Raw genomic sequence first — 18005 nt, forward strand, 5'->3', positions numbered from 1 at the left:
GAGATAAGATTTATTTTTTCCCTTAAAATATATGTAACCTCTCATTGGAGAAAGAATGGATATTAATAAACATAAAACTCATCCTGTGGGACTTCAGTTTCTCCCTACTCTGGAGGCACAGTTGTAGACAGATAAGCAAAAGGGTTTGGCAGAGACACTGTCTGGGTTGTTTGGCTCTGCCACTTTCTGTGACCCCTCAGTACCTTACAAAGTGAGGAGGACACTCCAGTGCACCCAAAGGGACATGGAGTCATATGCTTGGCACTTAAGAAACCTTAGCTATTGTTATTATTTCAGTCAGAAAAATGATGTGGTTAGGGGTTTAGACTGCAGAACCATACTCGAGTTCAATTTCCGCTCTACCACTTACTCGTGGTGTGACCTTGGCCAAGTTACTTACCCTCTGTGTGCCTCAGTTTCCTCATGAGTACATGAATAACAACACGTACCTCTGATGGTGTGCTTCACATTTGGAAAGCACTTACAACAGTGCCCATTAAGTGCCAAGCATTTGTTAATAAATATTACAATGACTATTCTTACTACTTGGATGTGTAAAACTAGGACAAGGGCAGAAAAAACAGCACACAGACCAGTGCCAGCTTTAAAGAACAAACCCAGAAGAGACTCTCTTTAAAATCTACAGCCTTGATATGTTAATTGGCTTGATTTAGTTATTTCACAATGTATCCATATACCAAAACATCATGTTGTACACTGTAAACGTACATAACTTTTATGATTATACCTTAATAAAGCTAAGGAAATCCCCAGAACTACAGCCTTGAGCATGATGATTGTGATGAAGCAGTGAACTTTCAATTCAACTTAGGATCAGGGCTTCCCCTGGGGCCCCTCCCTGCAGACAGTGTCCCCTAGGCAGCCACGGCTGGCAGGGGCTGCCTTGTCCTTCCGCATTACTATGCCAGTGTACTGGCCAACAGCCCCATTGAGAGTAGGCAGAGGGGAGAAGGTCAGAGGTTGTCCAGCCCCAAAATGGCTGCTCACAAGACAGTCCCCACCCCCTCAGGCAGACAAAGGGAGTCCCCCCAAACCCACTCTGAGGGCCGTGCATCTCAGTGTCATGCTGGCCATTGTAGCCAGCTCTTGAGTTTGTCCTACAGCTGGACAAGAGTGCCCTGCACACAGCGGCTGCACAGGCGGCACCGATTTCTGGAATGCTCTCTTGGGAGGGACACCTGCTTTGCTGGACTGCAGAGCAGATGGCCCGAGCCTCCTGGATCTCCAGCTTCTAGCCCCAGTGCTGGGCCAGCATCTGCAGCCTGTGGTCCTGGTGTGGCCCCTGCCCACAATAGCCCAGCCGCCACCCCCACCAGCCATCTGCTCCAGCGCAGACCTTTGCGCCCCGCAGAATGTACAGCTAATTAAAACCATTACGGGGGCAGACACCGGGGCATTCTTTCCCAGCAGAGGTTGCTGAGCTGATCTCAGCAGCCTCAGAGCCTGGAGTAGAGTTGTCATTTTTTTTTTTTTTTTTGGAAAGGAAAAAGCCCTGTAAACCCAGAGAGAAGAGGAAGGAAATGTACTAGAGTAACATAGCTTCCCAAACAAACTGAGCTGTAGTGTGCATTTAGAAGAGCAGCACATTTAGCTAAGCACAGGAAGTCTCTGAAAAAAAGAGAAATCAGTTTAAGGAGAGTGCTCATGAAAGAAACTTTAAGACTTTTAAAAAATACAGCATCTATGGCGTATTTCACTAACAGTCCTAAGTATTTATAAAGCCTGTGCTCTGAGCTGGGTAGTGGAAGCTGAGTGCGCCCGGCAGGGCTGGCTATTGTTTCTGCAGGGACACACTTCCTGGGACTGTGGTTCATTTTCCACTATGCCACCTTTGAAGGCAAAGGCAATGGAGAGCCTGACAGCCCAGCTCCCAGTCTCTTCATTCTGAACTCCGGGACAAGCTCCTAAGGCCAGGGTTGTCACGACCAGAATGCAAATCAGTGCCTTTATCTTTAAAGGCAATTAAGTGCTACAAGTGCATGCGGGGGATAACAGGAATTAATACGATTTTTAAATGTACACACATTTAGATGAGTCCTACTACAAATTCACACACATTTAGATGAGTCCTGCTACATTGAAGGCTAAAAAAGCCTTTGGTACTACTGGTCCAAGGAAATGCTGAATTTAAGAGTTTGGGCCTTAAGCCTCTTCTCCTACCAAGTTTGGCAACTAGTTTTGGTTCACTGGATTTTAAAGTCCTTAAAGGAAAGAGATTTAAAAAAATACCTTTCCTGCTCCTCAGAGCTGCTAAGTAACGAATACTACTTTTCTGTTGGAAAATATTTAATGATATGTAGGACAGAAAATGTTACTGTCATCATGAACATTAATTCTTGACTTCTTGTCTGTTTTAGTTTCTAGTTAGAAGATAAATATTAGAAATTGTTGATCTGGAAGGAGGTGGGGGTAGGGTCTGGTCTCCAAGACAATTCCCGCTGGGATCAAGTCAGGAAGGCTCACCAGGACACTAAAGCCTAAAAGTATGTGTCAGAAAAAGAGACATTTTATAAGCTTTGAAGGAGCTTCTATCACTTTCAAGTGATCTACAATTGCATCTTGAATGAATGTTTCATCTCTGGCAATAGCCGGATGATCTGATAAGACTTAAGACAACGAAGGAAAAGAATGGAATTCCATTAAAAAAAAAAAAAAAAAACTCCATCCTGAAGACATCATAGCCTTTGGCAGAATAAATGGCATCAGCAATAAAACTGCTTGGTTTGTCAAAGACTGGAAAAGAAAATTTAACAAGGGAGTAACAGGAAAATAGGTGCATTTCGGCTACAAAAGCTCTTAGCAGAACTTCTCTTGGTTATTAAGTTTACTCCAGAATTAAATATTGACTCTGTACGATGTAAATGAATAATTCATAAACTGCAAAGTTATGCATACATGAAAATGAACATAAGGGAAAAGATAAGTCAGTTTCACACTTCTTGAAGAAGTTTCATTTTATGTAGGGTAGTAAAATCAGTTTGTCTTTTTTTAAGCTTTTTAACAACCACCTCCCCATCCTCCTACCCTCATAGTCCCAACACAAAGACTGGATTTGCTTGTAGTGCAGTAATCAGCTTTAACTTTTCTCTCAGGTCCTCACTTAAACCACACTGTGCAAGCCAATGGTTTTGGCTTACACTACTATTGTCTACAGTTGGAAAAATGACTGTATAACACCCCTTGCTGTTGATAAAAATCTTACTAGACCCAATTTATTCCCTGTGGAGGAAAAGAGTTAACAAGGTGTACCCTGTTTTCAACCAGGGCAGAAAGCAAAGTGGTCCTGCCCCAATTGTATTAATTGCACAACCTTTTCTACCAGGCCTGAGTAATCGAGAACAGAATTGAGAATTAGTTTAGTTTAGTTTTGTTTTCCCTGCCACCTGCCCTCAGAAGAAACATGAGCATAAAATTCAAGGTCAGTTTAGTAGCTATTAATATACAAGGGAAAAAATGTACTCTTCTTACTCTCGCTTGTTTCTTAACAAAGTAAAGCAAAAACAGTGACAACCAAAATCTTCTCATTAATCACACCTTAGGTTGGAATCAAGAAGGTGCCCTTTGTTAGTCTGGATTAATTCAGAATAGAAATGGCCAACTGAATTGACTTGAGCGAAAATGATCCCATAAAAAAAGAAAAATCATCACTTTCTTTTCAATATCACCCAGGATGAGAGGCCAGACTCCCAAGGGATCCATTTGCCAGACAAACATGTGAAATTGGAAGTCAAACACTCATGGTAGCCTCATGGTGGGACCTACCTGTCATTTATGAATTAGCACATTCTGCTTCGGGATTTCCAAGTGAAATTCTGAAATGCGTATTTTGGTGCTGAAAATTTAGCTAGGTTATAGTACCCTTTCCCTACAGAGTAGCTTTATTGCCTTGTAAACTAAATTTGGTAGAAGAGACATGCTTAGTAGCTAGGTTATATATTTTCTATTTCAGCAGGAAAGAATCCAAGTGTCTGATAGAAGCATGGGGTGGGGGGAGGGATTTCCATCTGATAAGACTTAAGACAATAAAGGAAAAGACTGGAATTCTGTTAAAAAAAAGTCTATCCTGAAGACATCATAGATGTAAGCATGTAAACATGTAAAATGTTTACAATTTATGTTGGGGCTTTAACATGTACGAACTAAAGCAAAAGTAAAATATGATCAAAAGCAACTCATAACAAGATTTCTTTTCACACATTCTACTCAGGAGAGGAGGCCAAGGTGGCAGAACATTTGCTACCCCCTAGTGCCAACACGGGCTCTCCCACCCGTGCCACCACATCACAGTGGGCACTCTGAATAGGCACCAGATGAGCTCCAAGTCGCTTGTAAGTAATGAAGCCTGAAGCTTCACAGTGGACTTACATTAAATATAAATTTAGTTGCTCCAAAGCGATCTCTGTAATAGCCTCCCCCTCACATGCCTGTGTTTCTAGATGTTTTCTTGAGTGGGAGATAAAGGGTGGAGCTGTAAGTAGACTGCAGTGAATGATTCTCAGTAATCACTGAGGATGACCCATAATTTGGGTTATGCTTATGGGCAATAGGAGAAGGCCCTCCAAATAAGGATGCAGAGAAAACTGTGAACCACTAACCCAAGAGCCTAGGAATGAATTCTGGCTGACCTGTAGCAACCTCCCCTACTATGAAATCACCTTAGAGGGCAAAAGAGGAGAAATTATTATTTTATCTTTTCAGATGACTGTCTGCTCACTAATCCCTATAGGATGAGTTCCTAGAAGCCAGCCCCCTTGGGGACAGTTTTTAAAGTTGTGACACTGTTCCATTCCACTGCCCACTCCTCCACAATCCTCAGAAAAATAAAATTATTCTTTGATGCAACCTAGAGCTAAAATTAGTCTTCCGTTGAGTAGCAACAGTCAGATTTCCCTCTCTTTAACTTCGGATGATGGGTTTAGGCCCTTTTATTGTCTTCATCACAAAAAGAAAGTCATTTGAGGAAAAATCAGACATGTCTGAGAGCAGGGGAAACTGAAGTCCAAAGGTGAGCTGAGAATCCCTCCTTTCCCTAAGCCAGGATCCAGAAGTCAAAGGAAAACTGCAATCAAAACAAGGAAGGCCTGGCTCCAGCTCCCCATCTTATTACTCCTTCTGAAATAGTCACATCAGGGGAGACTCGGCCCCAGTCCCTCTTTCCACATTGCCTGGTGGCCCTGAGATTAAGTATGAGCCCAAGGAATAAATTCCCAACATCCCCAGAGAGAGGAGACAGAAGGGCTTCCAGCAACCAAAAAGGAGAAAAAAGCAGCCAGCAGTACAATAAACAACTGTCAGAAGCCGGGCGTGGTGGCTCACGCCTGTAATCCCAGCACTTTGGGAGGCCGAGGCAGGTGGATCATGAGGTCAGGAGTTCAAGACCAGCCTGGCCAAGATGGTGAAACCCCGTCTCTACTAGAAATACAAAAATTAGCCAGGCGTGGTGGCGCATGCCTGTAGCCCAGCTAGTAGGGAGGCTGAGGCAGAGAACTGCTTGAACCTGGGAGGCGGAGCTTGCAGTGAGCCAAGGTTGCACCACTGCACTCCAGCCTGGGCAACAGAGCGAGACTCCATCTCAAGAAAAAAACAAAACAAAACAAAACAAACAGACAAAAAACAAGAACTGTCAGATTCAGAATTCATTATAAGAGGAAGAAATCAATCCCACACATCATTGAGAATTTTTTTCCTTCCTACACTCTGCAGCTCGGGGGCTACTCTAGAACAGGGAAGATCACTGGGTCTCCTGAGATCTGCACAGCTTCTGTAGAAGGGACAGAGGTTTCCAGAACAAGCTTGTGCTGCCCATTGCACGAACTTCTGTAGGCCAACAGAATGGCCCTCAACTGCTAAGCCTAATATGGAAACTGACCAGAAACAGGAATGCTGTCTTGCCGTAATAGTAACAAGACTGATGCATTGACAAGGCTGCACCACAAGAGTCCTGCATACACAGGTGTGAAGGCAGTGAGTGTGACCCATAACCACAGCTGCTGTGCAAAGCTGGGCTTTGCCTTTTTTAACTGCCAACAGGAGCATGGAAAATGTCTTGTGTGAAGCTATTAATTTTTTTTTTTTTGGAGACAAGGTCTTGCTCTGTCACCCAGGCTGGAGTACAGTGGCACAATCTCGGCTCACTGCAACCTCTATCTCCCGGGTTCAAGCAATCCTTCCACCTCAGCCTCCCCAGTAGCTGGAACCAAAGGGCATGCACCACCATGCTCAGTTAATTTTTTTGAGTTTCGTAGAAACAAGGTCTCATTAAGTTGCCCAGGCTGGTCTTGAACTCCTGGGCTCAAGCGATCCTCCTGCCTTGGCCTCCCAAAGTGCTGGCAGGCATGAGCCACCATGCCCAGCACTGAAACTTAATTTTTTAAAGAGATGAAGTGATTTGAAAACTGACAGGCACAATTCAGCTTACAAAACACTTTATTTTTAGGCAAGAAAGCAGTTGGATGAGCTTTGGTTTGAGTCCACTTTTGGTAATAAAAAAAGGTGTGGTACAAAGGTGTTATCTTGTATTCCTATAGGCATTGCTCTGGTGTGGGATATAACAGAATAGCAAAGTCGAGTCAGTTGGAGTCCTCGCTGAGAACAGAAATCCAGAGAAATGACCCTCTCCGGGCCTCTATTTGCAGTTCTGCTGATGGAGGGTGGTGAATGCTTCTGTGTATAGCATCAAGAGGTCATATCTAAGAGGTTTCTGGAGGAGTTAAGGGAAGTTGTAAGTACATCAAGGGTGAAATGATACTCCCAAAATACCATTTTACTGAGACATAAGCCACAAGATTTTGCCCAGGCTCAGGCCTCAACTCTTATCTTTATTTATACATGAAATCAAAGTCTCACTTTAAAAATAGTAAATCTCCCTGGGCACCAGTAGATAACATATAACAAGGATATAAGAAACATGTTGCCAGCAACAAAGTCAGCTCTGCCCAACAGCTTTCTGCGTATTTCTAGATGAGGACTAGCAACTCATGTCAAAAAATAAGTAAGCGTTTACTTTCTTAGTACCAAATAATACCTTGGGGACTGAAATAGTTGGGGAAATGAGATATTAAACTTAAAAAGTGTTTTCCAAATAACAAAAACTTACCCGCTCAAGTACTGAGACATTTAACCATTTTTTTTTCATAAAGAAGTACATTCCACACCACTCAGGGTTATAGAACAGACTTTATGATACCCTTCCTGACGATAAGAAAACTATTATGAACACTGTACTAACTGAAGTATGTAAATTACTTGCATCCCTGAGATTGTATATGTAAAATTTTTGTGCATATGAGTATATGTGTTTTACTGGGGAAAGACCCCTATCTCAATTCGCAAAGAGACCCAAGAAAGGAGAAGGACTCCTGAAACTGTTCTCAGCTTTTTCTGCTTTTGGCTTTTTCTATTTTCAGCTGTCACTTCTCATCCACACTACTCTTATACCACTTTTGTGGGGTTTTTTTTTCTCTCTTCTCTCTTTTAGTTGCTTTTCTCCCTCTCTTCTCAATAACATTTCTGCCACTGCTGCTTCACTTGTGGTGAAGGACAAGTGTCATTTGTTTTTTTTTTAAAAAATGATGCAGACCCCTGATCAGCAGACTGGTCATGTGTTCTTATAAATTTCCGTATTTATTGCCAACACTTGGGCTCAACACTTGGGCTCTTTTTTGTTATTTTTGGATTTTGGGGTATTCTGGAAAGTTGAGGAGGACACTAAATGTCTGATTGCCGGGGCCATTATTGGGAGTAAGCTTCCTGTAGATTTCAGTAAGCTGAACATGGATGTTAGACCACGATGAACACACAAGTGCACACGCACACACAAACATACACACACAGAGTCCACTGGCAATCTACAGACCACTTTCAGAAAGTTGAGGCACTTTGTTTCTTTTCCAATTTATATTAGTATCTGAAATATCTGCAGCCCCAGTCTGAGCTGGGATTTGCAAGAAATATTTACAGCTCGCTCAGCATGGCATTTTCAATCATGTTCTATAAATGGGATGCTGGTAAATGAGCCATAAAGAAAGAATAAAGAAAATGTTACTGAACCTCCTTTATTGGTAGATTATGGCAATATGCAAAATGAAAAGATGGGGGATGAGGGAGGCTGGCGACTCTCTGCATGCTGGAGAATGAGACAGGCCTGGGTGCAAGGAATCCAGCAGAAAGAACCACGGCAACTGCTGGGCACTGGAAAGCGCTCCAGGCTCAGTATCTTGAGGCAAAAACCAAGTGTTCGAGCTGCTTTATCACACTACAAAAGATAAGATGCAGGCTCTCAAAATGCCTGAACACGTTGCTTTCATTTCCTGCTATAGATGCTGTTTTATAGTTTGGGGCAAGGGAGGGGGAGGAGCTGGTTCGCCTTTTAAATAACTAAAAACGATCATGCTATAGAGGAGAGAGATATTCAAGAACTAGAAGTGGGAGACCTCAGATGACGTAGAAATACCTGAACTCTAAATGTGTACATGACGCATGCACAGAAATGTCAGCTCTCCAAAGGCTGAAACGAGGTAAAAACATTCAAAAGATAGAAACATTATATATGTCCAAAAGGCAAGTAATAAGATTAGCAAGGAGTTGGTAACTGAGAAAAGCCCACATCGTGCCATCAGCCCCCTCAGCTCTCCTGCCTCTGTGCTGCACTGACGTGGGGCTCCACACTCGTGATCCAGATGGACGTGCATGCCCAACTCCTTACCTCACTGCAGTCACTGGCTGGGATGTGTGAAGGCCGCGCTTCTTCATCCAGTGGCTCAATCACCGTCACTTCGGCAAACTCCTCCACGGACTCTTGGAACTCGGGCAAGGACCTTCGTCCGTAACGCTTCCCACCTCTAACATATTTGGGCTGAGCTTCTAGTGAGCAGTCTGAGCGAGGAGACAAGAGTTGAGGCCACATGACACGAGAATCTCAGTTCTTAGCTGCCACTCACAGCCATCGGACACAGCCTCTTTTACCAACCTCAAAATAAACCACCACTGTTTGCCAATTGTGGTGGCTGTGGGTGTATATGAGCCATCAGGTCAGACGCAGAGCACGCCTTCTAATTCTGAATGATTTATGAGACCGTGAGTATATATCTGCACATGATGGGAGCAATCCAACAATGGCAGCAAGGGATCTGACTTAATAGTAGAGGATTAAGGTCAGGAAAAGGTGAGGGGTCACATTTGTTCTTCTGTTTATTAAGCTGGGTTTTCCAGCAGGATGGGGAGACATCATATTAACAAAGAGACACCTTGGAGGAAGTCTTAGAAAATGGTAATACAACAGACACCAAATTAGCACTGTATACTCAGTATCCACATCGATTAGTCTGAAACACCCTCCCCTACCTCAGTGATTCCTCTGTTAACCATTCCACTCTCTGATCTATCAGACAAGCAGACGACAGAACAAAGAAACGGACACAACACATTCTAAGCAATTAATGACAGCTAGTTACTTATATGAAACCCGGCATCAAGATCTCACTGTAAAATTAAAAGCAGTAAAATAAAATAGCAAATGTGAAACCACAGTAAAAAAAAATTGTATTGATCTCTTTGTAAGCATCGGTGTTGTACAAAATAAAAAGGAATGTGCATGAGGAGAGAGTCATCTCTTGATCTTAAAGAAGGACTTCAGCATTTTGACATCACTTGTCTCAGGTTCAACATTCACCACCTTCCCCGTTACCATCACCACCACTGCTGCCATCACCACTGCCATCACCACCACCACCACCTCCACTGCCACAACTACAGGCTAAGCTTTTTCTGCAACTGGAGCTTTAAAGCAATAAAATAAATACTTCACTCTATTCAAATGTTATCTCAGATACAGATTTTTTAGCACCTTGTACAGCATTAGAATAAAATGTTTCATTAAAGTACAAAAGATGACAATGCTTTGATTTCTGTTGTCTTATTGTCCACACGTTCATACTCTCTCTTGAGAACAGATATGTATTCTGTTTGAACATGAGTCTTAGTAAGGTATGTCTGAACTCAGACATGTAGACTTTTAAATGAGATTATGTACACGTATTATAAAAATGACAATAGTTGATTAGATAAGAACTAAAAGAACAACCGTTCCTTTATCATCATTGGAACCATGTTGGGGTTTAGCCGTTACTTTACAGTTTCCCAGGGAGGACTGGCGACCCTCTTTGACTAACCACCTCCCCACCATGTCCTTCCTCAGGGACGAGCTCAGATTTCACTATCTTCACAAATGTGGCCAGACACATTCTGAAAATGCTCAGCAAAGCTCAGAGTGAAGTATTTATGGTAGCTATATAATTTCTAGTGATATTTATATCCAGCTTTAAAAAAGTCCCAGTCAAGTCATTTTATTAGGTCGAGTGATTCTCTTACAGGAAGTGTTTAAGCATACAAAATTTATACTGAAAATTGCATGCATATTTGAAGGTACCTTTTGTCAGAAGACAGTGTGTCAGCTTGTGACCATTCAGGAGCGGCCCAGACACCCGAGCTACTTGTTGGCAGCTGACACCCACAGATGCTAGTCAGATAAGAGGCAATGCAGAACCATCCTTAATTTATTACATATTCTTAAATTTTGGTGGCAGACAACAAGATACACCATTAGTGATTATAGGGGTTTGGAAAAGATTAAAAGGAACACTTAGAACCTTGGATAATGAACCACGGTATTTTCCCAGTGTAAGAACAAAGTCGTGTCCTGGGGATGGAAGTGGCGAAGGAGCTCTTATCACATGCTGCACTTATTCAGAGGTAAAAAAAAAAAAAAAAAAAAGCAGTGGGAGAAAACAACTATCTTTTAAAAATCCATTGTGATCTAATCCCAAACCTACCGGTGGATGAAATGGTTCCCTGGTTGTTTACTACTCACTACCCCACGTAGTGCATAGGGTAGATGCAGTGGTGGATTCAAAACAGCTCTTTTTCTAAGCAATAAAAGGTAATAGATTGTGAGCCAGCAGGGACCCTGTGGAGTTTTGGTTTAGTTACTCATTTATTTTTGCATTGCCAGGCATTAAATTGTTTATTTCATTATCTTATTATAATAACCAATTTGAGCAAAATTTAAGTTAATATCCTTCATAGAATGTACAAACATGATAAAGTCAATTTCTAGAGACATCTATTAAACCGCGTAAGCTTTTTGGAATAAAGACATTAGCACACACAAAGAAAAATGGGTTAAAGTTTTCTCATCACTTTATTTTCCAAACCATGCAAGTGACCAATAATGAAGTGGACTAATCACACCATTTAAAGATAGTCACCTCTTAGAATGACACACTCACACATCCCTCTCCCATTTAGAGCATCCGCCTCATTGCACTTAAGATGATATGATGGGAACAGAGACAGCAAAGGTAAGGATGTCCAGAGAGAACATTCATGGTCAACAGCCCTTGCTGGGTTAAGCACTGAAAACACTAAGATTCTCCTTATCAATCTCAATCAGAGATTGCTGTCTCAATCAGAGACAGCAGCAGTCCACCGAACTGGGGGGATTATAAGACACTCTTACCCACTCAAGTTAAAGAATGCCTTGACCCTTTCTGACCATGCCTAATGGAAGAGATCCAAAACTGCAACCCTGGGACTATGTTTATTTACTTTATGAGCACATCCAGATGGAACCTTTATTTTTCAGGGTATCATTCTGGAATAATCTTATCTATGTCAGAAAACATGGAGGCTTTTGGTTTATTAAGAAACTACATTATTGACATCACAGAGCTTCCACAGGTGAGAGTATGTGCTCCAATCACCAGCTCCAAGAAGGGACATGAAATGCCTGGCCAATATGGCGAAACCCGGACGCTACTAAAAATACAAAAATTAGCCAGGTATGGTGGCTCGTGACTGTAGTCCCAGATACTTGGGAGGCTGAGGCAGGAGAACCGGTTGAACCTAGGAGGCAGAGGCTGCAGTGAGCCGAGATTGCGCCACTGCACTCCAGCATGGGCAACAGGGCGAGACTCCGTCTCAAAAACAGAAACAAAACAAAACAAAAAGAAATGCTATCAAAACAAAGTATAAAGGACTGCCATGCTTTCAGTGTTTCTGTGTTTGAGTTCCTTGAAAGCGTATTTATGATTCTCCCTGGATTGTCAAGCTTCTGAGTCATTTTTCCTTCTTTCCCATTTTCCATTTCTCCTATTTGGCATCACTACAAAAATTAAAGTGGGCTTCGAAAGAAAGCAGACAAGCCCAGCTTGCCTAGAGGTGTCTCAGACCCCATCCCTGGAAAGCTTATTATGAGACACACCAATCAGAGGAAGGTGGCTTTAAGGCAGTCCAACCTGACCTAGTTTAATGATCTAGGTTTTATTCCATAAACCAAATGCTTGGTTATGAGCAGGCGACAGTAGAGAAACCTTGCTTCAACCCTCCACTGGAGTAATGTGGAGGTGAGTGACAGTCTCTACAGAGCACGTGGGAAAAACATCTGATTCGAGAGTTAAAAAGATGAAGAAAATACTATTCCTTCTGGCCTTAGAAATGACAGCTGGGTTGCTCACATGCCACATTTGTTATTTCACATCTCATCTGTCCCAAGAAGAGAAACTCTAGAGCTGTGATAATGTTCCCCTTCCAAATCAGGATAAACCACCATGCACATGTATGATGCTTGACCAGAGGTCTTGCACTCATAATAAAAAGAAAGTTAAAATATGGTGTCAGGGAGAATGACCACTCCGAGTAGATAAGCCAGCTGCAGCCAGGGGAAATAACCAACACCCGCCTCATTCCTCTCCCAATTCCTTTCCCAGCAGCAGTGTGGAGGAGAGAAACACAGCCTCCCCTACTCCAGGTTTCAAGCAATACAGAGTACACTTTTTAAAGCTCTCCCCTAAAACTGACTACTGCACCAGATCACCACATCTGCATCAGATGTGATACAGGTCACTGCTTAAAATGCTCAGCTCTCCTAAAACCACTGCATGAACGGCCAAAGCCAAAGCAATGAGGACCTAAAGGAAGCTAAAATCATCATGCAAAAGCCTGAACACTATATATTCAACTGAATGCTTTCTTTGCAAAAACATAAGCTCAGGACCTGGAATGGAGTGGCAGCCATAGCTGCTTCCTGGAAGTTAAAGGAGATTTTTCAAAGATGCTCCCCAGTGTTAGGCAGATTCATTTAACACATAAGCATATTTACCAAACACCTGCCATAGGCAAAACATTACGTTGTCCCTATTGAGGAAGAAGATGGATATTTTATCTTGTTTTTTTAATCAAAAATTCCCTGTTCCCAAAAATGACCTGAGGCCATTTCCAAGGATGAAGAAGAAAACTCTGTCGTTAGGGTGCTGGTATTCTCATTTTGGAATTGCTCGCATAGGACTTTGCTTTCTATGTCCCTTCCTGACTCATTTAGTGAGCCGGGGAAATCATTCCCAGAGACACCACCCCCATCCACAGAACCTCAGCACAGGAGGCCCTTCATGTTACATTGCTGCTGAGCTCACAGGAGTGCTGAAATCCGTTTGAAAAGGAAAGGTAAAAAATGAAGCATGTGCAAACCTCAAGGCCAGCATCCCCAAGAAGCTTTCTTGCGAAAAGGCAGTCATGCAGCAAATGAGCCCCACCCTGCCCCATTCTACATCCCACCTCCTCGCCTATGCTGAATGCACCATCACACACGGATTACACAGTGAAAATGCAAACCCACGCCTGATTCTAAATAAGAGAAGGGAAGAGAATCCAAGGGAAGACTAAGACCAAGAAAAATACAGACAGAGACCAATGGAGACTGACACACAGAGACAGATATGGAGAGAGAATGAGACAGAGACTGAGACCAAGAGAGGGAAAGAAGTGGGTGGGGAAACAGGAGATAATAGGGACCTAGAGGCCTATGGAGGGGTGACGAAGGGGAGCAAGAGATATAGATGTGGGAGGACCACCAGGAAGGGAAAGAGTGGAGTGGGAGACTGAGGAGGAGGAGGGGAGAGGTGAGCTGGGGTGGAGGAAAGAAGGGAATGGGGAGGGGAACGTCTCAAGGATGGGAAGGGAGAAGGGGAGGCCAAGAAAGGTTAAACATTAAAAAGACATCAGCAAAAGCTTTCTGACATGATCTGCCATTCCTTTTGCTTCCCAGTGCACTCCCTGCCTCTAGGGCCATCACCAGTAAGCAGCCTCACTACACTTCTGTGTGCACTAAGCCCTTTCCAATTAGCACCTCCCTCCCCAACTACTTCTCTCTCCTGGAACCTCCACACAAGATGCAGATGTTCAATTAGGTCTTTCAGTTCCTCCCTGAACGCAGTGACAGAATCTTAGGCACAGTCTCCACCCAGTTCTTAGCCACCTGAATGATGCTTCTTGCTGGAACACAGGGGCTTCTGAACACAAAGGTAACGGGGTGGCTTTGATTAGCCTTGCCCAGGAGGAAGGCTTCCAGGGGAAAGTTACCACCCGCCAAAGGTGCCGAAGCTGGTGGATGAGTGTGGCAAGGCAAGCCCCAGGGCTGACTGGATGGTCTAAGTCCTAATGCAACTGAAGATCAGTCAACAGGAAAAAAATCTTTGAGTTGATAATGATTATATAATTGTTTCCCCAACCTTTTCATAGGAGGATCAACCAGCAGATCTCTGTTAGGATGCCTGCATCTATAGCCAGTTTTGGGAAGAAGGATGAAATACACTTTTTTACCTAACTGAACCCTCCCCATTGTTCAAGGGGAACTCAAAACTCATTTCTTTCAAGTAATTTCTTGGCACCACTTTCATGGAACCCTTTCTCCTCTGCATTTAGTGTGACACACACTGTCTATAGCTCCCTATTTATTTATTTATTTGAGACAGAGTCTCGCTCTGTTGCCAGGCTAGAGTACAGTGGCACGATCTCAGCTCACTGCAAACTCCACCTCCCAGGTTCAAGCAATTCTCCTGCCTCAGCCTCCCAAGTAGCTGGGACTACTGGGACGTGCCACCACACCCAGCTAATTTTTATATTTTTAGTAGAGATGGGGTTTCACCATGTTGGCCAGATGGTCTTGATCTTTTGACCTCGTGATCCATCCGCCTTGGCCTCCCAAAGTGCTGGGATATGGCTCCCATTTCACAATAACCATAGTCACATTTTTCTAAAAGCATTTTACATGTTAGGATTACCTACCCGGATAGACTGTAACACTTTCCATGGGAAAGAGCTGTGCTTTGGAATCAAACGGACCTGGACCTGGACACCCAGTTCATATCAAGGTTGGGAGTGCCGAACCTCATGAAGACTTAGTTTCCTCATCTGGAGGGAGGGAAAACAATAGGTGCTTCATGGAATAAGGTCAGCATCAGTCTAGCAGCTCTGCCAGGGAACTCCAGCCACACTCTGGTCCTTCCACCAGGACTCCTGTGAAGCCAGTGGTGGCCCAAAGCCATCGGGCCAGGGAGAGGTGTCCAGCATCAAGCAACCATGGGAGCAGTTAGCAAGAGTCTCTCAATCCTCAATCCTGAAGAGTTCCTCAACCTCAATTTTTGGTAACAGGTAAGATTAGTGTAATGACGCTATCCAGTTCGTCACCTCAGAAACTGGAGCTGCTCTGGTCTTGTTCTTGCCCCAATTTTCTCATTAGTCTCCTTTCCCTGCGTCAGTGAGCTGATGTGAGAGGAACACACTGATTTTCTAGGATTCCCCATAGAAAACCGTCATCCTCATGTCCCCTGTTTGGAAACCTTCTTATATATCCACTAAGGTTGAAATAAAATATAGACATGGCCGGGCATGGTGGCTCATGCCTGTAATCCCAGCACTTTGCGAGGCTGAGCCAGGCAGAGGTCAGGAGTTTGAGACCAGCCTGGCTAACATGGCGAAACCCTGTTCCTACTAAAAATACAAAAAATTAGCTGGGCGTGGTGGTGCACGCCTGTAATTGCAGCTACTCGGGAGGCTGGGGCAGAAGAATCGCTTGAACCCAGGAGGCGGAGGTTGCAGTGAGCCGAGGTTGCAGTGAGCCGAGATTGCACCATTGCATTCCAGCTTGGGCAACAAGAGCGAAACTCCGTTTCAAAAAAAAAACAAAAAACAAAAAACAAAAAAAAAAATGTATATTATATATATACATTTTATATATATATATATACACACACATATATACACATATATATGCACATATATATATACACACACACACAACTCCCAAGTAAACTGTTTCATTATCAAAATTCTCACCAGCCCTATTTATTTAATTTTAAATTACATGAGTATTTCTTGCACATATACATATTTTTAAGTTGCCTTTTACCCTTAGTAAATTTACCACATAAGTATTCTTTCATAGCACAGTTTAATAGCTACTTAGTCATTGTTTACATAGATAGAACACGATTTGCCTATGAATACACTGTCTAATTTCTTCACTTGCTTTATACAGGCTGAGTATCCATTATCTGAAAGGCTTGAGATCAGAAAGAAGTGTTTCAGATTTCAGACTTTTTCAGATTTTAGAAAATCTGAAATATATCAGTTGAACAACCCAAATCTCAAACTCTGAAATCTGAAATGCTCCAATGAGCATTTCTTTTGAGTATCATGTTGGTGCTTAAAAAGTTTTAGATTTTGGAACATTTCATATTTTTGGATTAGGGATGCCCGACATATATATTTTTTCACTATTTTAAATGACTAACCTTATACACACATTTTTATGTACATCTATAATTATTTACATAGCATAAAATCTGAGAGTAGCATGGATTAGCCAAAAGCATTATTACAGTTCTTGGTGCCTATTATCTTAGGTAATCCTAGAAAGGTTCTATCATTTTACAAAACATCAGTGGGGATGGGTGTTTCCAATTTCAGGATCATAAACACAATCCTAATATCCTCTTTTGTTGTTGTAGTTGACACTGGTGGTGGTACCGGTTTGCTTTTCTTTTCTCTTTTCTTTTCTTTTTTTTTTTTTTTTTGAGACGGAGTTTCGCTCTTGTTGCCCAAGCTGGAGTGCAATGGTGCAATCTCGGCTCACTGCAACCTCCGCCTCCTGGGTTCAAACGATTCTTCTGCCTCAACCTCCTGAGTATCTGGCATTACAAGCGTGCACCACCACGCTCAGCTAATTTTTATATTCTTTAGTAGAGACGGGGTTTCACCATGTTGGTCATGCTGGTCTTGAACTCCTGACCTCATGATCCGGAGTGATCCTACCTCAGCCTCCCAAAGTGCTGGGATTACAGGCATGAGCCACTGTGCCCAGCTTTTTTTTTTTTGAGACAGAGTCTCGCTCTGTCACTCAGGCTGGTGTGCAGTGGTGCGATCTCAGCTCCCTGCAACCTCTGCCTTCCAGGTTCCAGCGATTCTCCTGCCTCAGCCTCCCGAGTAGCTGGGATTACAGGCACCTGCCACCACACCCGGCTAATTTTTGTATTTTTAGTAGAGACGAGGTTTCACCATGTTGGTCAGACTGATCTCAAACTCCTGACCGCAGGTGATCCGCCTATCTCAGCCTCTCAAAGTCCTGGGATTATAGGCGTGAGCCACCGTGCCCAGCCTGTTTTGCTTTTAACTCTTGGAGAAAACTTCTGGTCCTCACTGTTAGCATTTCATTGATGCCAACAGAACAGGGACTAAGTTCTTACTTATCTTACTTAACCAAGAGAAGACAACAGAATGAGCCTTTGGGCCATCTGTGTGTAATACCTCCTAAAATCAGGGACTTCAGCCAGACTTCAGTGCCTAACCCCAGGCCTCTGAACGTAGTTATAAACACAAATCTTCAATCACTGAAATCAATAGCTAGCCCAGTGACAGGCCATAAGACCCGGTTCAAGGCACAATTGCTGAGTAAATGAAAAAATGTCTGTTAACTGTATGTATCACTTCTTCAAAATATAAAGAAAATAATTACAATTATGGCAGGCCTTGAAATTAGGAAGGTCTGTTACAATAAAACAATCATCTGTACCAAAACAATGCCTGGTCCTATTTTTCTAATGAGTTGGCTTTTTCAAACCTGAGTTTTTCCCCACGAATAAACAAAGAGACAT

At 42.9% G+C, this 18005-nt stretch overlaps 1 protein-coding gene across 9 annotated transcripts in view; it reads right to left on the reverse strand.

Annotated features, from left to right (window-relative positions):
- The window catches only part of NIN (ninein), a 110600-nt gene that overhangs the window by 63984 nt on the left and 28611 nt on the right, over nucleotides 1-18005 (reverse strand). For all 9 annotated transcript variants that reach the window (XM_054447655.2, XM_054447653.2, XM_063651219.1 and 6 more), the window contains one exon: nucleotides 8726-8895. In XM_054447655.2, the coding sequence (XP_054303630.2) occupies nucleotides 8726-8895 (170 nt within the window). The remainder of the gene's footprint in view (nucleotides 1-8725; nucleotides 8896-18005) is intronic.

Source organism: Pongo pygmaeus, chromosome 15 (assembly GCF_028885625.2).
Source record: "Pongo pygmaeus isolate AG05252 chromosome 15, NHGRI_mPonPyg2-v2.0_pri, whole genome shotgun sequence".
Taxonomy (NCBI): Eukaryota; Metazoa; Chordata; class Mammalia; order Primates; family Hominidae; genus Pongo; species Pongo pygmaeus.